A 21,014-nucleotide genomic window follows, 5' to 3' on the forward strand; every position below is an offset into this window, starting at 1 on the left:
CTACTGTGATGGGGGCCAGAGAAGTACCTGTGACAGAAAGAACATAGCCCCAAGAATAACAGGGCTCCCAACCCCCTTCCCTTTGGGTCCTTAGGTAACCACAACCTTCAGCAAAAGTAGTGCCAATGAATTATTAACACAAGGAAGAGATCCTGCCCTGTGAGTGGCTGTGCTGCAGCTGGGCAAGAAAGCTGCAGCCAAGAAGTCTGCCATCAGGGGTGAGAGCCTCAGCTGCAGCTGCAGCTGTGGGGCAGCCTGGATCTGGGCTGCAGGCAGGGAACTGGACAGACAGGACTGGGCTGGGCTTGGCTGGTGTCTGCCTCTGTATTGAGTGATGATAAGCAGATCTGGAGCTGGCGCCTCAGCCTCATTACCTCCAATTACAATAATTGTTGCCTCTCTCCAGTGTTTTGCACTTTCCCCTGGGGGAAAGCTCTCTGCCGCTTCTTTTCCAGCCTCACTCTGGCTTCCCTCTATCGATCTCCCTGGCCAAGATCCCAGCAGCGATTCCTCCAGGAGGACAAATGCAAATCTCCCTATTGATTGGAAGGAGGCACGAGTGCTGCTGGTTGGGTTTTTAGTTTTAAATGGAAAAGGTACATCGATGAGTACTTTAGACAAATGATTCATTTTCTGGAACCCTCAAAGCATCTCTTCTTTCCAGTTTCTACCTGGGATAATTCATGACTTTATAGCCTAAGAAGTATGGAGATGAGGAGAAATGACTGATGCCATCTGGATAATAATTAGTGGGCAGTAAGGACCTGATCCTCTGAGGTGTGGAATACCCTTTATTCCTCCTGACCTTGCCTACATAGAGGTGTTCAGCATTGGTGGCAACTAGCCCCTTAGCACCTTGCAGGATCAGATCATGATTCTGAGTTTCGCATAGGGCCGCACTAACAAGCAAGAGAGGGGTCAGTTATCAAGTTCCTTGTAAGGCCTGCCTGCCTTTCCCTGCACTGCATCCTGATGCCACCATTTTTGCAGTCTTCTGGAATAAGGGATGCGACTAGAGAAGGGGTTATACCTCTGGCTAATCTCTGCTCCTGAAATGGCTAGTTGATCACATTAATCCTCGGCCAGCTCCAAAACTAGAAAGCCTAGAGAGGGGGGCAAGTCACCTTTTCTTTCCTTTGCTAAGCATAGCTATGCCAGACCTGATATGGGATCCTTAATTGAATCCTTAACATTCTGTGTATAAAACAAAGGTGGTGTCTAATGAGGGCAACTCATAAGTCTATCAACTGCATATGTCTATCATATCTCAAGTGGTATTTAAAAAAATCCTATCAGCAAATGTTAAGTATTAGCTCTCCTAGGAAATACCCACACGTATTGCTCTTTATACTCTTATTCTTTCTGAATTACCAGGGAGAAGATGAGTTCATTACTGTGAGCCAATTTTTGCTGAAAGTCAGCAAGCAGGAGAATTCATTGAAAACAGCTTCCTAGAAATGCCTAACAGTCTTCAAGGTGATGGGATCATAGCGAGTGTCTTTATTTAACTTTCATACCTTATAGAACAGTAAGACACTTGCAGTACTGGTCTGAATAAATGGGAACGTGAGAATACCGAACTCAATGCAGCTTTTATTTAAAACACATTGTTTATTAGGTGTGCAGCACCAGAGAGGTGCAAAGGAAGAGAGACAGTTCTAAAGAGCTTAAAATATGAGCCATGGTCCTTCTGATTAGCTTTATGGGCATCACCTAAGCAGGATCTTACTGAATCTAGACAACACTTACGAAACAAGAAGAGGGAAGAAATTATATCATTTACGGTGTTGACTTTGCTCAGGCTTTGTCTTAGTTCTAGGGTGTTGAGGTATTTTTAGTTAAATAACATGTTAATGGATTATGATATTGATCTATGGTAATCTTACTTATACGTGGGGGGGAAATGAGATTTTTAGCAGAGGCCTGGAGTGCTGTACCTTGGGGTACCAGAAAGAGTTCCCAGCTGACTGATGGTGTGAAGTAGAGCATGGACTTCCATTAGGGGTAGACAAGGAGTCTGGTGATATGGATGGAGTTTGCAAAGCGCATGATGCAAGCAGTAGCAAGGTGCACTGGACTTTAGATATAGAAATGGGCAGCACTCTGCAGAGACTTGAAAGCCATGAGTGTGTGAGGGAAACATGGGGTAGATGGGGAAGCATGCAGAAGGAGAATGGTAGTAAAGTGATCAGATGGCAGACAAAGGAAATGACTGTAGTTTCAAAGTGTGTGGTGTGAGAGATATGGAGACGAGAAAGGAGGAAGTTAGGGTAGTTAAGATGAGAGGTGGTAAGGGCATATACCAGAAATCTCAATGGGAAGGAAGGATAGATTTGGGAGAATAAGTTATTACCTTTGTTTTCTCAATAGTGCTATTAATTCCCTCTTCCTCCTGTATAATGTCACAACCAGAAAAAAATGCCCAGAGAAGCTATCTGGGGTGGTAGGCCAATAAATATTGTAGCAGTGATTCTTTCAAGGCTTATCCTCACTCTTTGAATATGGTTGGTACCATAAATGAAAGGTTTCCAGGGAAAAAAACAATTTCAGGGCAGAGAAAGGAATGGATATGGTTTATTTACAGATTGCTTTTGACACCAAATGTAAGCTGTCCAGTACGTTAATGATCCTTCTATGCATTTTGTTGCAATGCAGGAAAAGGTTACAATTGCTTGGGCAGACACATATGGAAACACTGTATTTGCATACATAGGAATACAAGTTACTTCAAAGCAGGCTTAAAATAATTGTGACTAATGATGAATGTTACAGAAGGTCTGTAAGGGGCAACTGTTATTAATTTCATGTGCTACTTTGAATTTGTTTTTTCTTCTTTATAAACAAATAGAAAATCTGGTGTAGACACAAATGTGATGTAATAAAGTTAAACTGAAGGTTTAGTTCAGAACTTTAGGCAAGAATGGAAGCTTTCCAATACCCAGAAAGTTTAAATGATGAAGAGTTTATAATAATGTTGAAAGCTGCTGGAAGAGAGAGTGACTTCTTGCTGAGAAGCACTCTTCAAGGAGCAATAGTTTAAACCAAAAATAAATCAGTGGCACATGCCAGCTCAGATGTCAACGTAGCTGTATTCAGCCTAACTTGGAGGCTGTTTAGGGGTCCAGGGGGGCTTTGGTGGTACATGCTTGGTCAGGAGCAGGAGGGACAGGTAATGGTAGTAGATATAAGCTGAAATAAAGGAGGGAGTGTGGAAAAGGTGATGTAAAAGAAAAGAGCTGAACTTTCTGGAGGCCTCAAAGTTACACATGTGGACAAGGAAGGAGGGGCAATTTTGCTCAGTAGGGAGCTGTACAATGAGCATTCTCTGCCTTGCTACTGTGTTTTCTTCCGTCACTGTCACCAAACTAAAGCAGGTCTCTCAGGAAGCTGTGTGTCTAAAATGGGGAAGAGAGAGTATACACATCCTGAGATTTCACAAATGGAGAGTACTTTATGGGTCTATACAACCAGACTGAAAATTTGGAGGCTGGTTACAATCTACAGGGCCAACAACCAGTTGCTTGCCCAGCACAAGAATATAGGATGTGACTATTCAACAGCCTTCTGAAGATGAAAGTGAGGTCACACCAAGGACTGGGCTGCCCAGATGTTCCTGATGGGAAATGCTTGGTACCCTTATGAATATGGTAGAAAAGGGTAAGGGAAATCAATCCCTGCACTCAGCTTTTGGTGGTAAAAGTAGACTCTTTGGGCCTGAGAAGGGGCTTCAAAGTTCTGAATAATTCCGAATGTCTAGGTGTTCCTTTGAACCGGGTTTTCTAACACTTCTAAGCACATCAGTGCTTTAGATGGTGGCTATTGCCTGAAATTTGGTATAGAAGTTATCAGCCAGAAAAATGATGTAGAAGAAAGGAAACCACATTTATGGGGTTTACAATACTTATTCTGAACAAGGCTGTTCTGATTGGGATTCATTCATGTACAACTGCTAGATAATGTCTGTGCATGCAGCCTTGCAACGGTGGAGACAGAATATATTTCTGCAATAGGCATAGACATTTATTGGGATAAGTTTCCATTATGTTTTAACTTGAGGTGCATGGGAGATTGATTTTTGTTAACTGCTTTATTTATTTATTAGTATTCATTTAAAAGGGCTTCACTGTATATGTGTGTTGAGGGTGAGGGGGGGAGAAGAGCCTTTTGATATGCAGGACCACATAATCATTTCAAGTTAAGGCTCCAGGCTGCTCTCTCATGGTTGTTACAGACGCATCATGCTGCCACAGGCCTTGGACGCTTTGCTTGCTGGCTCCTTGTAGTGATTATCCTACATTCTTTCTTGTTGCAGAACATGTCATTATTTTTGCTTTGTGCTGACCCTGTCTTCCCATCCCTTTTATGGGCCAATCTGGCCTATTTGTTTTTGCTTCTAAAACAGAAGCATATTAGCACTGCAAAAGCTGCATTATTCTATTTGTGTTATGTTCTGTTATGGGACCTCATACAATCCCTGCATTGCTTCTGATTCAAGATATTTGGGCCAGTAGACCGAGTAGGCAAAGATGTGTGGGGGTCCTGACCCCTCCAAAGCTTGCGGAGCCAAAGGGGAATTAATTTCACTGGTTGTGAGGAAGCCAGAATGGGGGAGCAGGGGCTGTACCCTGCAGTTCCTCTCCCAGCTCTGGCATTTCTAGTTTGTGTATAGCCTGAAAACAGGATCTGACACTTACTATAAAAAGTTTGATCGCAACTCAAACATGACATCTGTCAAGGAAATTTGCTGCTCAAAATTCATTTCAAACACATTACCCTTGAGTCAATATGTTAGCATCTGTGCATGTTCAGTTTGACAGAACATTTGTAAAATTCAGAAAGAATCTTTCATATTACTTTAACAGAACCATGTACGTTAGTGACCCATACCAACTCTTTTGGTACCTCACACAACAAGGAAGCCTACTAAATCCATGTGTCACAAACACCAAAAACAGAGAGAAAATGCTACACTGGACAATTATATATGACTGCAGCAAAGATGTGGCATCATTGGTCTGAATATTTTCTAATTTCTAAGCAGAAGTACACATTAAAAAAATTACTTAATGGTATGCTGTAAATACATAGCACATAGCTGTAAAGGCTTTGGTACAGCACATGTCCATATATAGTATACATGTGTAAATGATAAGACTTGAGATAAACCCCTTGTAATATATGATGGCATCAGCACTAATTAGGTCTAGATCCAGTCTGTCCTTTCCTGCCAAAATAAACTTGGGTTATCTCAGGCTCATATTTCATATTTCCTCCTTTCTCTTTCAGGGGAGGAATGACTCTGTCACAAAATATTATCCTAAATTTAATACCTCTTTCAGGACACTTACAGACATTTCAAATTAATGTTTTTAAGTCATTTTGCCATTAGTTTGTTATCTTTTTATCATGCAAGAGATTTATGAGTTGCAAAATCATATGGGCAAAATACTTTAAATATAAATTGGAAACAAAACAATTGATATGTAAATACTGGGGAAGTCTGGGGCTATAACATGTAATTAAAATAGGAAATATAGTTATTTCAACTGTAAAGCAGGCTTCAGGAATGGTACATGAAGGGAAGCCATCCAAACTAAATATACATGATCAAATTTCTTTACAACTGATCAGCAGCCTCATGGCTGAACATTATTTTTTACACTGACTTTCACTTCCATATAGAAGTAAAAGGCAAAGGGAAAAGGAAGTTAATCACAGATATATTTGCAATCACAGATATATTTGCATTATTGCTGTGATTTCAGTGGGAAAAGTCATGGGCCACTGGTTGGTTGTGCTTTCAGTGAAAACACAGAAACCCAGCAACAGTCTTGCTGCATCCATCTAGTGATCCAGTCCAGTCTAATATTCTGACTGGAAGTGGCCAATACTAGCTGCTTCACTATGAGGTTTCATGTACCTTTTTCTGGACTCCACAGGGAAGGTTTCCTCCTAATGCTTACCACTGACAAAACTCTGATTTCAGTGGAAATAAGGTTAGGTTCTGAGCTCTGAAGAGTGTTAAGTAGAAACATAGCTTTCTTACTTGCCGTTTTAAAAGCTGATGTAATGAAAAATCTGGTATCTATGATCTCACAAAATGTATGCATTGTGATAGACTTTGAACCAGCAAGTGGGGGTGGGGGAAAGAATTTGTTTCAGTGCTGCATGCTCCTCTACAGCCTGGTTAGCATAGGGATTTAAATCATCTTTTAAAATTTCAATTTAGCATCTTGCCATTAAAAGAAAATTTTGTTATATTTATTCATTGAATCAGTCTCCACCAAAATCTCAGTGAGGGCCATTATATTTGCTTATTAAATTAAGGGAGTAGCTTGTGTTAGTGCCTGAATAATGGGATTATTCTGAGTAATCTCCAAGGAATTTACTCTTGGGTCTTTAGGAAGCACTGAAATTAAATCAGTAAACTGCAGGAATGCTGTAGTAATCCATATATCTCAAGATCACGTTAGAGGTCTGAGCAGATCCCCTTTAAAACTTTTGTCAAAAGACATATGCTTCTTGTTCATCATCAGTGTAACCAAGATATGTTCTTATTTTAACAAACTGGTAATGCTAAAAACAAATGAAGCTTTGAGTTTTAATGCAGGGCTGCCCTGTTAGTACACTGATGGGAGTTGCTTGTGATACAGCAGTGAAGTTACACAGCTGCTTTTCTACCCCACACTCAGTAACTTGAGCATCTCCAGATACTAACTGCTCTTAGTTTTTGGGGAAAAAAAGTGTGTGTGGGGGAATGAAACATCAAGAGTTCATACAGAAATCAAGGGGCACAACAATGCGAGTCTGAATTAGATGGAACTAAAAGCGTTTCTTACATCTAGCCTTGTTCAAGAGTGATTCCCTTTACAAACATGTAATAGCCAACGAAATACAAGCAGGCAGACTGAGTGCCAACTGCATAGCCCCTTTGTATCAGCTGGACCCTTTCCGTTGACTTTAACACACTCTGGAGCAAGCCCTTGCTGAGTTCAGCTCGCTGTTTACATCAACTATGCAACTATCCCTTCCCTTATCTGTACAGAGTTTCTCTTGAAAACTCCCTTTGTGCTCCTTTAATCCCTGTTCTTGGTGAGGCTGGAATGCAACACGAAGATAAACATGCCGGAGAGATGCAGCTGACTGGGTGGGGGGGGGGGGGAGTCAGAGTAATGTCCTGGCTGTAAACATCTGCTCTACCTCCAGAGTGATCCTGGGAGGTCTCCTCTCTCAGGAAGCAGGGGATGAGTAGCAGGGGGTGCCCATGAGCCACCTCCCTGGGAATTCTGTCCCTTTCTTCCTTTTTGGGAGTCCCTGGCTGCAGGATCCTCTTGGCCCTTTACTCCTACCAATCCTTAGCTGGTTACACTGACCACCTCGGTGACATCTTCTGAGTTGACCCTTGTTTGTTCGTGATCTGGCAAGACATAGGTGAGATGGTGTGACTTGGATGAGAGCAGATATTGGGTTTATCCCTGGAGTTGACTGTCCCAGGCTTTGATTTGCATCAAAACAGGCAGAGGGCAGTCATGTGCCAGGGTGTTTTTAAGCTGTCCTTAGAGGCATTATATGTTGGCTGCAGCTGAGGCTGAGGACTTTGAGGTATGCCAGCGCTCCTGAATTTTACCTTGTGGTCAGATGGGTAGGGACTGGGGGGCGTTGTTTTCCTCTGCAGTGACAGCGCGACCCTCTACCTGGGATCTCTTGAGCATACATAACCTTTCCCAGAAGCAGGGCATTGGCTGCTGTGGTTTCCCTGCTTTGCCTGTGGCGGGCTAGGGCATGATGCCTTGCGCTGTCTCAGGGTTCGGCAGTCTAACGAAGAGTTTAGACGATGGCTTGTACGGGGTGGCTGGGACAGGGACGATCCTGCCTCAAGTGTGGGGTCAGCCCAGCCGGCCTCCGTCCCGCCCGACTCCTGTACGATTTCTGCGAGAGCGCAGCGCTGAGATGCGGAGCCGACCAGCTCGCTGCGTCTGCTGCTTCTTCAGGACAACTCCCCGTCCTCCAGCTGATGGGTATCGCATGTTCACACACACGCGTCTTTAAAAAAAAGTTAAATCCAGCGCAGCTGCCTGTACCCAGTCCCTGTGGGAACCCGGCGGGGCCAGACGCTCGGGAGGGCGAGAGCAGCTGAAACGTTTGCGGCGCCCCGCGGCGCACGTGCTGTTACGAGCTCCTGCGCAGCCGTTGGACGGGGTGGTGGAGCGCGCGGCTCCTCGGCGCCTGCTCCCCCCGCACCTGCCAGGCCCCGCCCCGCCCCGCCCCACGCCGAGTGACGTGGCGGAGCAGCCAATGGGAGCGGGGGGCGGGGCCGGCCGCTCGGGCCCGGCTCTATATGGGGCGCCGGCGGCGGCCGCGCCGGGGCAGAGCGGAGTCGGTGGCGGGAGGCGAGGGGCGGGGCCAGGTCCGGAGTCGGGCCGGGGGTGGGCGAGGCAGCCCATGCAGCGCTGTCCCGGGCGCCGCAACGCGGCGGGCGGTGTCAATGGACCGGCGGCCCAGCTGCACCTTCGTGTGGCTGCAGCTGGAGCTGTGCGCCATGGCCGTGCTGCTGACCCGAGGTGAGCTCCGGCCCGGCCCTCCCCTCCCAGGGCTCGTGCGGAGCCATCTTGCGTTTCTGCCCTGGGGGCGGTTGTCGGGGCGCGGGGAGGCTGTGTAGAGCCGGAGGGCAACCGGCGCCCGGCCCAGGCCCCTCCGGGTCCGGCTGCTGCAGGGGGAGGGGCGCCCTGTGGCTCGAGGTCTGGGGGTCACTTCAGGGCTCAGCCAGTGGAGGGCTGATGCGGCCGCTGCCGTGGGAGCGGGTCGGGGCCCACCGGGTGGGTTGGAGCCGCTCCGGCGCCGAGTGCTGCCTGTAGCGCTGTAGAAGGAAGGGCACGTCCCCCGGCGGCGCAGGCCGGCTCTGGGTCGTACCAGCGTGGCTTGGAGAGCACAGCGTTGAAGAGGCTTTCTTATTTTATTTTTTATGAAGCGGGCTTTTTTTATATTGCTTCCTCCACAAATTTTTGAGGTTTCCTGAGAGTTTTTCGTACAACCAGGAGAGGATTTTCAGTCTCGATGTCCCTTTGTGACTGCACGTTGGATTTCAGGCAAAAAGGGGGAGGAATAATCTCGGCTGGGCAGTTTCACCCCCCCTTTCTTTTTAATGACTTTCCTTTTGAGTTGAAAGAAATTGATTTCAGCAAACAAATAATTAATTGTAAAGTGTACAGTTCCTGTTTGATAATATTGCCTGAAATAGCCCTTTGCACAGAAAGTGCTTTATAGGAAGGGGGGGAAATCCCCTTTCTGGAGAGGTTGCAAATAGCTGCCCAATTTCGCGCTGCAAAAATCTTCCTGCCTCAGAGTTTCTAGGTTGTAATAGTTCTAGCTAATAGCTTTAGAAGGTGTTAGGTAAAGCTCTTAAACCTTGGCAGGGCCTCCAGAGCTAGTAAACAATTCAGCAGCTCTGATTAAATATTTATATGCACCAACATTTTAAAAAGAAGAAAAATATAGCATTTTTGTTGCATGGTCATGTTCAATTACTGGAATGCAAAGTTGCCTTAATACAAATACCACCAGTAGTCCAGAGTATTCAGGTACAGAGGTTTTGATAGTGCAGAAGTTTAAAGCCAGGACTTACATTTTTTTTCCTTTTAAACAGGATGAAGGTGGGGAGGGTGGAGACTGTCCTGCACACAGTTTAATGGGAATAGTATCTTAAAGAAAATGCCAGATCATCTACATATGGAGTTTTGCATTTTAGCAAATAGTAGTCTCCAGATCTCCATCTTAAAAGTATTGCTGCTTTAGATAGGCATATTATAGGTGGTTTAAATGTTCCAAATCTTGTGTAGGTTTGGTACCAAGAGGGAAAGGAGCTAGTCCCTGTCTGGGTGGGGTATAATTCAGGGTCACCAAAAATTAGTGCTGTTAAGTGTGATTGTTCTGCAGTAGTTCATTAGTAATTTGTGTGGTAATTTATTCTGTGTAACAACTTGGACTCCAATATTTGACTCCTTGTATATATATATATTTTTTAGGTGAAATTAGATGCTACTGTGATGCTGCGCACTGTGTTGCAACTGGCTATATGTGCAAATCTGAGCTCAATGCCTGCTTCTCCAGACTGCTTGACCCTCAGAACACCAATTCACCACTTACTCATGGCTGCTTGGACTCTCTTGCAAGTACAGCAGACATTTGCCAAACTAAACAGGCACAAAACCACTCTGGCACCACCATGCCTACGTTGGAATGCTGTCATGAAGATATGTGCAATTATAGAGGACTACATGATGTCCTGACTCCTCCCAAGGGTGAGACTTCAGGTAGGGAAAGCAGTTTCAACTCACTCAATCTCTTCCCTGATCTATAGGCTTGTGACAGCCAAGACCTTGTATGTCTGCTATTGATTTTGTTGTTAAGGTAATTAGAGACACCAGAGGGAGAAGCATGTGGCTGGGTTCAGAGATGCATCTTGGCTGAGTAGCTTTTATGTCTGCATTATCATTTAGATGTCTGTCTTGCCTGCTTTTTAACATCTCTAAGAGGCACCAGTGGTAATGTTCCATGTTATATCAACTATCATCATAATAAATTCTATAAGAATACATTTGTTTTCTTTACATGGATCAACTCAATATATGGAGGTACTATTTGCAGAAAATGCGTAGTGTATAGCTAGGTTCTGAAATGATTGTGCACAGTTTCTTTCGTTTGTTTTTGTAATATGCATGGTTTAAGGAATTGTTAAGTATGAAACAACTCAGAGATGGAAATAAGGCCTTAAAGCTTTTTTGTAACTCTTTTACAGGACAAGGAAGCCGATATCAACATGACAACAGCAGAAATCTTATCACCAAGGTTCAGGAGTTAACCTCTTCAAAAGAATTATGGTTCAGGGCAGCCGTAATTGCCGTTCCTATAGCTGGCGGGCTAATCTTGGTGCTGCTTATTATGCTGGCTTTGCGGATGCTCAGGAGTGAAAACAAGAGACTGCAAGATCAGCGGCAGCAAATGCTCTCCCGTTTGCACTACAGTTTCCATGGACATCATTCAAAAAAAGGGCAGGTGGCAAAGCTAGACTTGGAATGCATGGTGCCCGTAACTGGTCATGAGAACTGCTGCATGACCTGTGATAAAATGAGACAGACAGACCTCAACAATGATAAAATTCTTTCACTGGTCCACTGGGGAATGTACAGCGGACATGGAAAGCTGGAATTTGTATGACCAATTCTTTTTTTTCTAATCTGAGCTAACCTTACTATTGGCCTTTACTCTGGAAGGCCTTTGGGTTCTGCTGGACAGGAGCACTTTATCTTAAAAATGAAAACACTTATTAATCATCTTTGAGAAACAAAGGACCTCTGGAAACAGAATCTTGGATATTTCTTCTGAAGGATTCCAAAAGTTGTCTTATTTGCACAGAGTAAAATACACTCAAATGTATTGTTTGCTTTAAAGTTATGAAAGCAAAAATTAGAAGTTGTAAACACTGTCACCAGGGTTATCTGAGCTGTAGGGAGCTGAGAACTGAGTTATAATAAACTGTATGCAAGCTCCTATGTTTCCTGACTTATTGTAAAGAATTTTTAAATATATATATTTTGTCTGAAAACTTACTTGTGACTTTTTCTTATAGAAAGCAAGGTTTCTTTCTAGAAAAAATAGAGGGGTGGTAGAGATGTTCAAAATAGTGACCTCAGTAAGGCTCAGGAAATGGAGTTTCTTTTGCAGGGTTCATCCTGCTGAACAGTGGGGGGGAAACATGTCTATATTATCAATGGAAAAGGATGGTTACTCCACTACTGACTTCCTAGTAATGGTGAGTCCACATCCTCCCTTCCAATGTTCCATTGCAAAACATGTCATTCCCCTTCCCACACTATAACTTAAACTTTTTTTGGGCTGGTTGGTCTGTCCCATTTACTGTGTTTTTTTCAGTCCTTTGCAGTACGGTGAAAGTTTAATAGGCCCTCATCCTCCATCAGTGTTTTACAAAGTATTTTTATTCATAATCCTACACATCAGGAAATCTTTCTCGGTCTGTAGGGCCAGTTATCTCCATCTTTCCTCGCTATTGTCAGTTCCTGTAACTATACTGAGGTTTGTTTTTGTTTTGTTTTGTGTTTTCCCTTCAGATCTGTCGGTGTCTTTTTAAAATTTTATGCTATATACCATGCTTCATTTAAATCCCCCCGCCCCACAACTAAAGCAGAGTAGCTCAACACTGTGCTTTGCCCAAGCAGGATACTCTTATTAATACAACTTGCAATAGCACATGACTTGTGTTGATTCATAATTTTGAACAGTTGCATTCACCTGAAAACCCAGTTCTACCTTTGTGGTATTTATTCCAGCTTTGTCTTTGTGCCCATTGTTATTTCTTTCTCCCTCAACTAACGGTTTATTTAAAGCAGTGGTGCTCAGCTTTATGGCTCTGGCTGGATGAGTGGTATAGGGGCAGTCTGCATGTCTGGATTGGGACCCAAGCCACCCCAGTCCTATGAGCTCCTTGTGTGTCCAGAAATTTGGCAGCAGAGAAGCAATAGCTAATGCTGCCATGGTTTCTTTTGATGTTGAATTTTTGGACTTGAGGGGGGAGTCCTGTGGGGCCAGTTAACATGGCTCTGTGGGCTGGGAACTGAACAATCATGACTTAAATAATTCTAGTGGATTTAGTGGGTACTTGCTACAGCCATTGGGGCAAACAAAGCTATTTTTCTTTTGCTTCCCCACTGTAATTTTTAAAGTGGACTTGTTTTGAAAGGCAGGCACCATGTTTGGGGTGTAGGGGCACAGGGAATGACAAAACCCAAAACTGTACTTTTTATATGTGACTGTTATGCATAACTGACAGCTTGAACTGCAGAAAATTGTCTGAGGCCTTTGGCAGATGTTGCACTTAAGATCACATCTTGTAGTAACCCAGCTACACATTCAGGGAATTAAAGGTGCCATGAAAAAGCAAGTCAGTCACAAAAATGTTACACAAAAAATGTGTAATATTTTTGTGGCTGGCTTTCATTGTGCCTTAAATTGAATGTGTGGCAGCGTTAGGACTGTACGAAGGTCTCAAGCCAGCCCTAGTGTAGTCCCCACTGGCTGCTCCTTGCTGGCTGACAGTCAGTTGATTGTTGGGCACCCAGCTCTCACTTTGCCAGTGAAGAGTGAGTCTGGGTACACAAGTGAGTGTGATTTAGATTTGATCCCAGAAATCACATGTCCTGCTATGCACGTGCCTGCAGCACACTGGTTATTACAGACTAAGCCTCATAGCTTTCTTTCTTTTTGAACTAGGTAAGTGTTACTGTCCCCAGTAACCACAGCCTATGGCCTGGGGGTGCTGAAGGAGAGACAAGGTTATTTGCCTAAGTGAGCTGAACAAAGCAGAATGGAATTGTCCAACTCGGCCTCCAGATCATGCTAAGCAATAAACTCAGTGATATATTAAAAATTTCAATTTTTTTAAAACCTTGTTAATCATGTTACGTTTTAATTAGACTATTTTTATGGGAGACTTCTTAGTTGTATGGAGTCTAATGGAGACTAGAAGAGGTTTAAATTAGGAAAGCCCATAGACTATGAGTTCCAGAACATGCTTTCTTTCCTGCCAAAATATAAGATGTTATCTGAAAATATAGACCTCAGTGCCTGCCTCTCCAGGGGAATTTGGTATTGCAAGGTTACCCATGCAAGTCGGTTCTGGCAGACCCCCACTAAAGCCCAGGTTGCTCAGTAAAACTACAGAACCCCCTTATTCATAGGCTATAGATTTAGAGCCTAGTTTAGAAGAAAGTCTGATTATTCCTAATAGTTATGTCAGATGTCTTGCACTGTGTAATGCCCTCTGTTAGGCCATGGTTTGTCATGTGATTGGAAGGGGGGTTACTGAAATAAGTAGACTTCCAAGTTTGACCTTGGCTCTTTAGCCTGTTATCTGCCATATAGTCTAACGACATTTGATGAGCAGTGATGAATCCTAGACAAAATCTCTGTGTCTGGGTACCATACATACTGAAATACATGGATCCAGAGTGGTGTGTAAATAGCCAGCCTGGATTAAGAGAAGTTAGTCAACTTTCTATCAGAGATTTTTATCTCTCTCCAGTACGCTGCAGTCTTAAATCTGCGTCCCTAATAGCTCCTTTGCTGCTTCCACTCTGAATACATAAGAATCTATACCTAGTAGTAGTGGTAGTCAAATGAGGCTGGCTTATTCCCACTGACCTCCTTGCAGTCCTCCTTGGGGCTGCTTTTGCTGTTGCCAATGAAGGGAGGGGACTTTGCCTTGCTGTGCAGTCTTGAGCCTCTGCAGTTTTCATCCCTGACTCCCTCATTCCTATGAAGTAAACCTCTCAGCTCGGTGTTCAGTCCTTGTCTTTAGAAGCCGCTGTGTCTTGAAACAGTTTGGAAACCCAGTCTCATGCATGTAATTTAGGTTTGGTCTCTGACACTGACCAGAAGCTTCAAGTCTACAGCTAAGTTCATTATTAGAGTGAAACGGGGACTGCTGTTTGCTTTTCAGCCAAAAGCTGCAGACTTCAGCTGTGTTCAGGAAAATCCATACAGCTCTGGTGAAATTAGCAGAGCTGTATATTGGGGTGGATGTAGTCCAAACTTTCCATGAAGTCTTTTAATTGAAAACAGTAGATTCAATGGTCGGGAAGGCTGGAACAGATACTAGGTATTGTCACGCAAGACAGCGTGGGTCTTTAACCCTTGTTTCTTCCCTTAGTCTAAACTGCCTGGACTAAGCAAGGTGGATGGCTTGCATATGTTAACATACTGAATAAGAAAGAATGAAAAGTTCTGAGTAAGATTGTGAACTCTCCATTATGGTACACAGCAGTGCCTCACACACCCAAAGGCTGGCTTTCTGCATAGTAACCTCTTGATAGCTGGCTATGGTTGAGGTGCTAGGACAGAAAGAACTCAGGGCCTCTCAGTGTTTTAATCAAACCACCATTCAGCTGTGGGTTGGCTAGTCTATCTGTGCACTTCTCTCGTTCTCTCTCGAGCTGTCAGGGTTGTGCAGTGGTTGGGAAGCCTAAAGAAAAATGCCACTCCAGTGAGTTGGTGACTTAAGGTTGACTGAAAAATGGGGCCTTCAAAGAACTGACTAACCAGGTCTTTTTGCACCTGTGCAAGGCTTTACTTCGAGGCAGGCCATATTTGTTACTGTCAGTCTGTCTGGTAGTGCCTGTTATGCCTGCATAACTTAAAATGTGAATGCCCCAAGTCTTCCAACCCATTAAATTATATTGCTGTAACACCCAGAGCCTTAGCGACGGACTCGGACCCCACTGTATTAGGCACCGTACAAAGTAGGAACAAAAAGATAGTGCCTACCCCAAAAAGCTTCCAAAGTAATGAGGAAGGAAAATGCATCAAGGTTTAATACAGCTGGCCAAACAGTGGAGCCCTTTGGGCAGGGACAGTTGCTTATGAGTAGATATTTAAAATATATTTGAATAAGCAGTTTGGGTTTTAACATTTTGCTATGCAGTTTTGAATTTCCATTGCAGACAAATGCCACCTTTCCTGGAGCCTGCTTTACACCCTGGAGTGCATTTCTAGTTGGAAAGTCCTTCAAGTAGGAATAAATGAAATCAAATGTCCAAGATGTAATTTAGCTTCCCCTGGGCCTCCCTCTCTCCCCCTCCCATTTTCTTCCTCCAAACAATAATGGTTGTGGCTTTTCTCATGTCTCTGCTGGTCCCAGCCTCCTGAGTGATCAGGTTTGCATGTCTCCTCTTAACTCCTGCTGAACTGATTCTATTAAAACCCCTTTGCTCCACAGGAGGTTTGACCTTTTTCTGAAATACCAAATGTGTCTGCTTTAGAAATCACAAACCTCTTCTCCTCTAAAGAGCCTGTAAATCTGGTTTCAATATTGGGTGATTACAGGCTAAGCAGAGAGCTTGAAAGTAACCAGCCACTTCTGGTAGCAGAGTGCTGGGGCCCTGCTGCCTGCTCCAGGCTGTGATTCTGGGGCCAGATTCTCATTCTTTCTCCATGTACATCTAGAATAAAGCCACTGCAGTTAATAGATTTACCTCAGAATAATAGTGATATAACTGAAATCAGATGGATCCCCAGTCCCATGACAGCTTCTCTTTCTTCCCCCTCCCCTTCAGAAAAATGACCCAGGGCTTTAGAAGTCACTTTTTTTTTTTTGCATGGTGACATATTCTTCTACAAAATCCCTCTATAAGTAGATGGTGTATCAGTCTGCAGACCCAGAGCATGGGGAAAAGACATGTCACTTGTTCATTGCTCCTATTCTGCTGTCTAGCTGCAGGGCCTCTATCTGCCTTTGGTGTCAGGAGAGTTAGTCAATGAGCGAGTAATTCTGATCAATCAGCTCATTATACTTCCATAAAAAACAAAGATGACAAAAGGAGCTACCAGATGAAGGTTCTGCCGGCTGGGCAGAAACTCATGTCTCCAGCAATATGAATCCAGGCTCCCTCAAAATAAACAACATCCTTTTCTTCATTTCACCTCTAACCTTTGTCTGCAGCCTTCTTCATCCCAGTGGGTGAATCCTAAAGTTAAACAAACTGCAAGCAAACAGAGCTGGAGAGGGAGCCACGCTGCCTGCAGATTAATGAAGCAGTGCAATGGTTGCATTGTCCAGCCAACCTTGAAAAGAAAATCTAATTCTGAACTGATGGTCAAGGTGGAAAAAACCCTCCACCCTCTTCTAAATGATCAAAAGCAATGAATGTTTTGCTGCCAAACTTGAGACAAACTGGAGCTGCTGGATAGTCAGAAAATATTGAGCCACCTACCTTCACATAGTCAAGCTCTTTTAAATTGTTTCAGAAGGTATGCCTAAAACCAAATCTTCTTGAAAAATGGAGGCTCTTATCAACAGGGCTTCCAAGTCAACTCATTTTTTAAAGGGATTTAAAAAAATAACAAACTACTTTTCTTTTTTCTCAGTGCAATCCTTAGGACATAGCTTATGCTGTCCAGCTCAGTTTACACCTGGCAATATCATGTCATCAATTTTTAAGCAGAACCTCTCTCTGAGGTCAGTGGACATTTCTGCTTAGAAACAGCTCACTCTTTCCTGACTGAAGAGCAGTAAACACAATTGTGACAGCAACTCTTATTGCAATAAGAGCAGGTGTGAATTTAGAGTTGGGTTTTTTAAGAACCACAAAAGCAGTTACCTTACAATATTTTTGTTTTTGGCAAGGTTACTGTTTTCAAGTTCCCAGCAGCCCTGGCAACCTGATATAAGAAAGGGAGATGTAATTTGTTCCCCTTCATTTGGCTGTCAAGGACACTTAAAAAAATGAGCCCAAACAATATATTTTTTAGATGCAACTAGTCTGTAGTCACAGTTTGTCTTCTCCAGATTAGATAAAACAGTCTGCCATGATACTTTTCAAATAACCAGCATGGAAACCCCTGTCTACCCTGTGTAAAGCTTCACTTCCATTTTTAAAAAGAGGGCAATCAAGGAAGTTAAAAGCTGGATCATTAAGAACATTCAGCTTGCATCCTTGATGAAGGCAGTGGATCCCTGAAGGACCATTAGCAATGTAATCACAGTTAGGATAACTAATGTGTTCAGAGCCTTTATTAGTCTGTTTTCCAAGAGTGAGATGTCCAGATTGTTTCACTATAACAGACATCAGATTGCAGAGGTGAATCCCCATCCTGTCACTAGGAAGGGAAATAGTTGTGCAGTAAATCTCTCCATGGAACCTGGTTGTGATAGGAGCAAGAGATAAACCATGAAGCTAAGTAGACTCCCTCCATCTCCCCTACCAATAGGTAGTGGGGGCTCTTTGTATTTGTATGCAAATCAAGGTTTGTATTGAAAAGGCTGCTTTGAAATGCTCAATTTGTTTAGTGCTGACTGTGAAGTACGCCCCTTTCATCAGGGCCAGGAGATTTATTAACCTATTTTTCATGGCTATCAACAAAGAATTAGCTTCAGCAGGGTCCCTAGGATTTTTATTAACTGAAATGCTATTTCACAAACAGAGGTGCTAGGCACTGTTCCTGTGGTCTAACCCATGCCTACAAGCTATACACCACATCTTAGGAGCGCTTAAGCAAGTGCTCCATTTACTTAAGAGTCCCAGGTATAATGAGATGTAATTGAAGTCAAGGGAGCTATTCCTGTGTTTAAAGTTAAGCACCTGCTTTATTCTTTGCTGGATTAGGCCCTACCTGCTTTGTTTGTATTGGAGCTAGGTGACTATTCATGTGAGTAAAATTACAAATATACTAGTGTTTGTGGTACTGGGGCTGTGTGTTGCCAAAGTCATTGGATGATGTTTGCTGGCTTCTATAATTTCTTGCAACCAAAGGAGGAAGGAAAACTGCAAGTGAAAAAAAGATGGCGGGGACTATTCAGATGGCAGGTTTTAAAAATGCTCATGGTCAAATCTATCTAGCATCCAAAACCTAAAGTAACGCACCCTGGAAGAAGACCCAGACCCTCTCTCTGTGCCCTCTGTTATCTGAGTCCTAGTCCAGGCTATCATTTTAAAAGTGATTGATTTACAGTCCCTGGTATAATATGTCACCCTGCGCTATTCCCCCTAACAAAATTAGCATGCTTTCTGCTGAGGGGATCACAGAGGAAAATTCAGTCAAGACTAAAAGGGCTGAAACTCCTACGCCAGTCTGTGCTGGGCAGGATTCCTTAGCTCTGCTCCTCTTGGCTCCACTGTAGCCTTTTTATTATTTTATTTATTATTATTATATTGTTACAAAGAATGGTACAATTATGAAGGTTGCAAAGTTAAACCCTCAGTAATTAAGAAATGTGGGAATTGGGGTTGCTTATGCAATCTACAGTAAACCCCTTTGTGTTCCTGTTTTTTAGTGCATAGTCATGCACTATTTTTTCCATTGAATCTTCTCATCCACTTTGTCTCGCTACCTCCCTCACTGGTTCTCAGCACCTGCCCAAACCTTCAAAAATGTCTTTCCCAACCACCTTGTCCTGCTATTTCCTCCTCTTCTTCAGTTATTGTTGTAACCCAGGTGGTACTCAGATACGTATCCCCTCTTCAAATGAAGGGATGTTAGTGGGTGCAGGTGCGCTGTGCGAGGCATAGCTGCCTGGCTGTGCTCAGTTCTCCTCCGTTCTCCTCCTCTCCCTACAGAGCAGAGCCAGGACACTTGGTGAGCCTTAACTATGTACAGTTTAATATGATACAAGAGTTTACAGAATTAACTTATATACACACATGCAATAAAAATATTTACAGTGTATATACAGTGTATATATTCAAACACACACTACTAGCCCCTGACCCCACGCTTAGGCTGACCCCCCAAGGCCCTCTTGGATTGGACCGCAGGCCACACCTTCCCATTCACTGCCCTCCAGGCCTGAGGTGAGGGGCCCTCAAGTATAACACAGGGGTTGGTTTAGAGCAGGGGTGGGCAAAATATGACCCAGGAGTCGGAGCCGGCCTGTGGAGCACCTAAAATATTAGAAAATTAATATTTATTTACTCCTGCCTGCCAGTCAAAGATCCAGGGGAAGCCGGCAGCAAGGCCCGCCCATCCCCACCCCCCCAAACCAGAAGCCCCTGCCTAGCAGAGGCTTCTGGCCTGGGACCATGGGACTGTTCCTGCTTCCCTGAGCCGGAGAGGGAAATGCGGCCCTTGACAGCTTGTCAAAACTCGGTAAGTGGCCCTCCACTTGAAATATTTGCCCACTCCTGGTTTAGGGACTGATAATAATAGGGCTGGCAGTGGCAAGACAGTGATTAAATATTCATAACAGGGCTTTTATCAAACACAATGCATTCAAATACAATAAGGCACAGGGTTTACAACATGTAATCATAGAGGAAGGAAAGGAACAGCATATAGCAGTGACACAACCACTGTGCCCCAGGAAGAAATGACCCCCGGGGTCAAAGAATGCCCAGAAAAAGAATACCCCAAAGGGCACCCTTTACCCCTGCTTAAGTTACACAGGTGGTCAGGCCTCAACCTGGGAACTCCCTTTCCATCAGGGGCTTCCCCTGCACCACCCACCACAGAGGGGAGGGTCTTCTTCCCTCTGGGAATCCCCTTCCCGGGCAACTCCCAACTCCCTAGGACTCACTGAGGTTGCACTTGTCTCCACGGGCGAGGCATTTCCTCCCTTTGCAGGAGCCCTCAGCTGTCTCAGGGAGCTCTCTTGGCCTGTCATCCTGCTCTTAGCCCTGTGCACTGTCTTGTGCAGAACTGGGGACCCATGCTGCTCATCCCTTGTTGAAGCCACCCATGTGCGGGGCACACTGACTTTTTATCCCCTCTGGAGGCTCTGCCCCCCAGATTGAGAATGGACCAATCAGAAAGAGGCCAGGTTAGTTCTCCCTCTGACCCGCCTTTTCACTTTGCTCCTGGGTAGGGGCAAGGCAAGCCTCTCTCCTTCCCTTACCTGATTGTTGGGGAGGGGAAAATGCCCCACCAATCACTCTGAGCTGCTCCAGGGCCGGCGAGCTAGGCTGCTGCTGGCAAGCCTGCGAAATTGTTGTCCATTTTATTATTCTTTTCTGTCTATTTTTCCTTTTGATCCATCTTTAGTGTCTCTCTCATTTCATGGTGGTATTTTAGTACAATACAAACAGGTATGTTTTAAGATTTTTTTTAAGTTCTCTTCCTGTAACTGACCCGCTTCATTTCTAGGTAGCTGTGTTTTGGTTGCCAGAGTTAAGTTTGCTTTTGTAACGTCTTTTTGTTATAGGAGATGTGATTTGTAGGGTTTGATCTCCAGGACATTAATTTGTCAGCCCTGTACTTGTGAATATTTATGCTATATTAATTATTACAGTCTGGAAATGTTGCAGGGGCACTTGTGTTTGAAGACAGGCCTCTATCTTTTAGTTACACAAAAATATAGTCTGTCCCTTTCCATTAAATTGCAATACATTTATGCCAGGCAGAGCTCATTTCCTTCTGCTGGAACAAAGGGTACTTCTGAGCTGCTTGAAGTGATGGCCTGGGAAAATCATTGTTGGGCCTGACTGTGGCAGTTGAAACCCAAGTTCTTCTGG

General features: G+C 44.0%; 1 protein-coding gene across 1 annotated transcript; it reads left to right on the plus strand.

The window, feature by feature from the left end:
• Positions 1 to 8,378: 8,378 nt before the first annotated feature.
• On the plus strand, positions 8,379 to 11,602 carry BAMBI (BMP and activin membrane bound inhibitor). Its single transcript, XM_090047435.1, has 3 exons — positions 8,379 to 8,561; positions 10,023 to 10,310; positions 10,796 to 11,602. Exons 1-3 carry the CDS (start codon positions 8,486 to 8,488, stop codon positions 11,212 to 11,214), a joined length of 783 nt encoding a protein of 260 aa, XP_089903561.1. The 5' UTR covers positions 8,379 to 8,485; the 3' UTR covers positions 11,215 to 11,602.
• The last annotated feature ends 9,412 nt before the right edge of the window (positions 11,603 to 21,014 follow it).

Source organism: Crocodylus siamensis, chromosome 5 (genome assembly GCF_052110815.1).
Source record: "Crocodylus siamensis isolate JL-2025a chromosome 5, ASM5211081v1, whole genome shotgun sequence".
NCBI classification, from domain to species: Eukaryota; Metazoa; Chordata; order Crocodylia; family Crocodylidae; genus Crocodylus; species Crocodylus siamensis.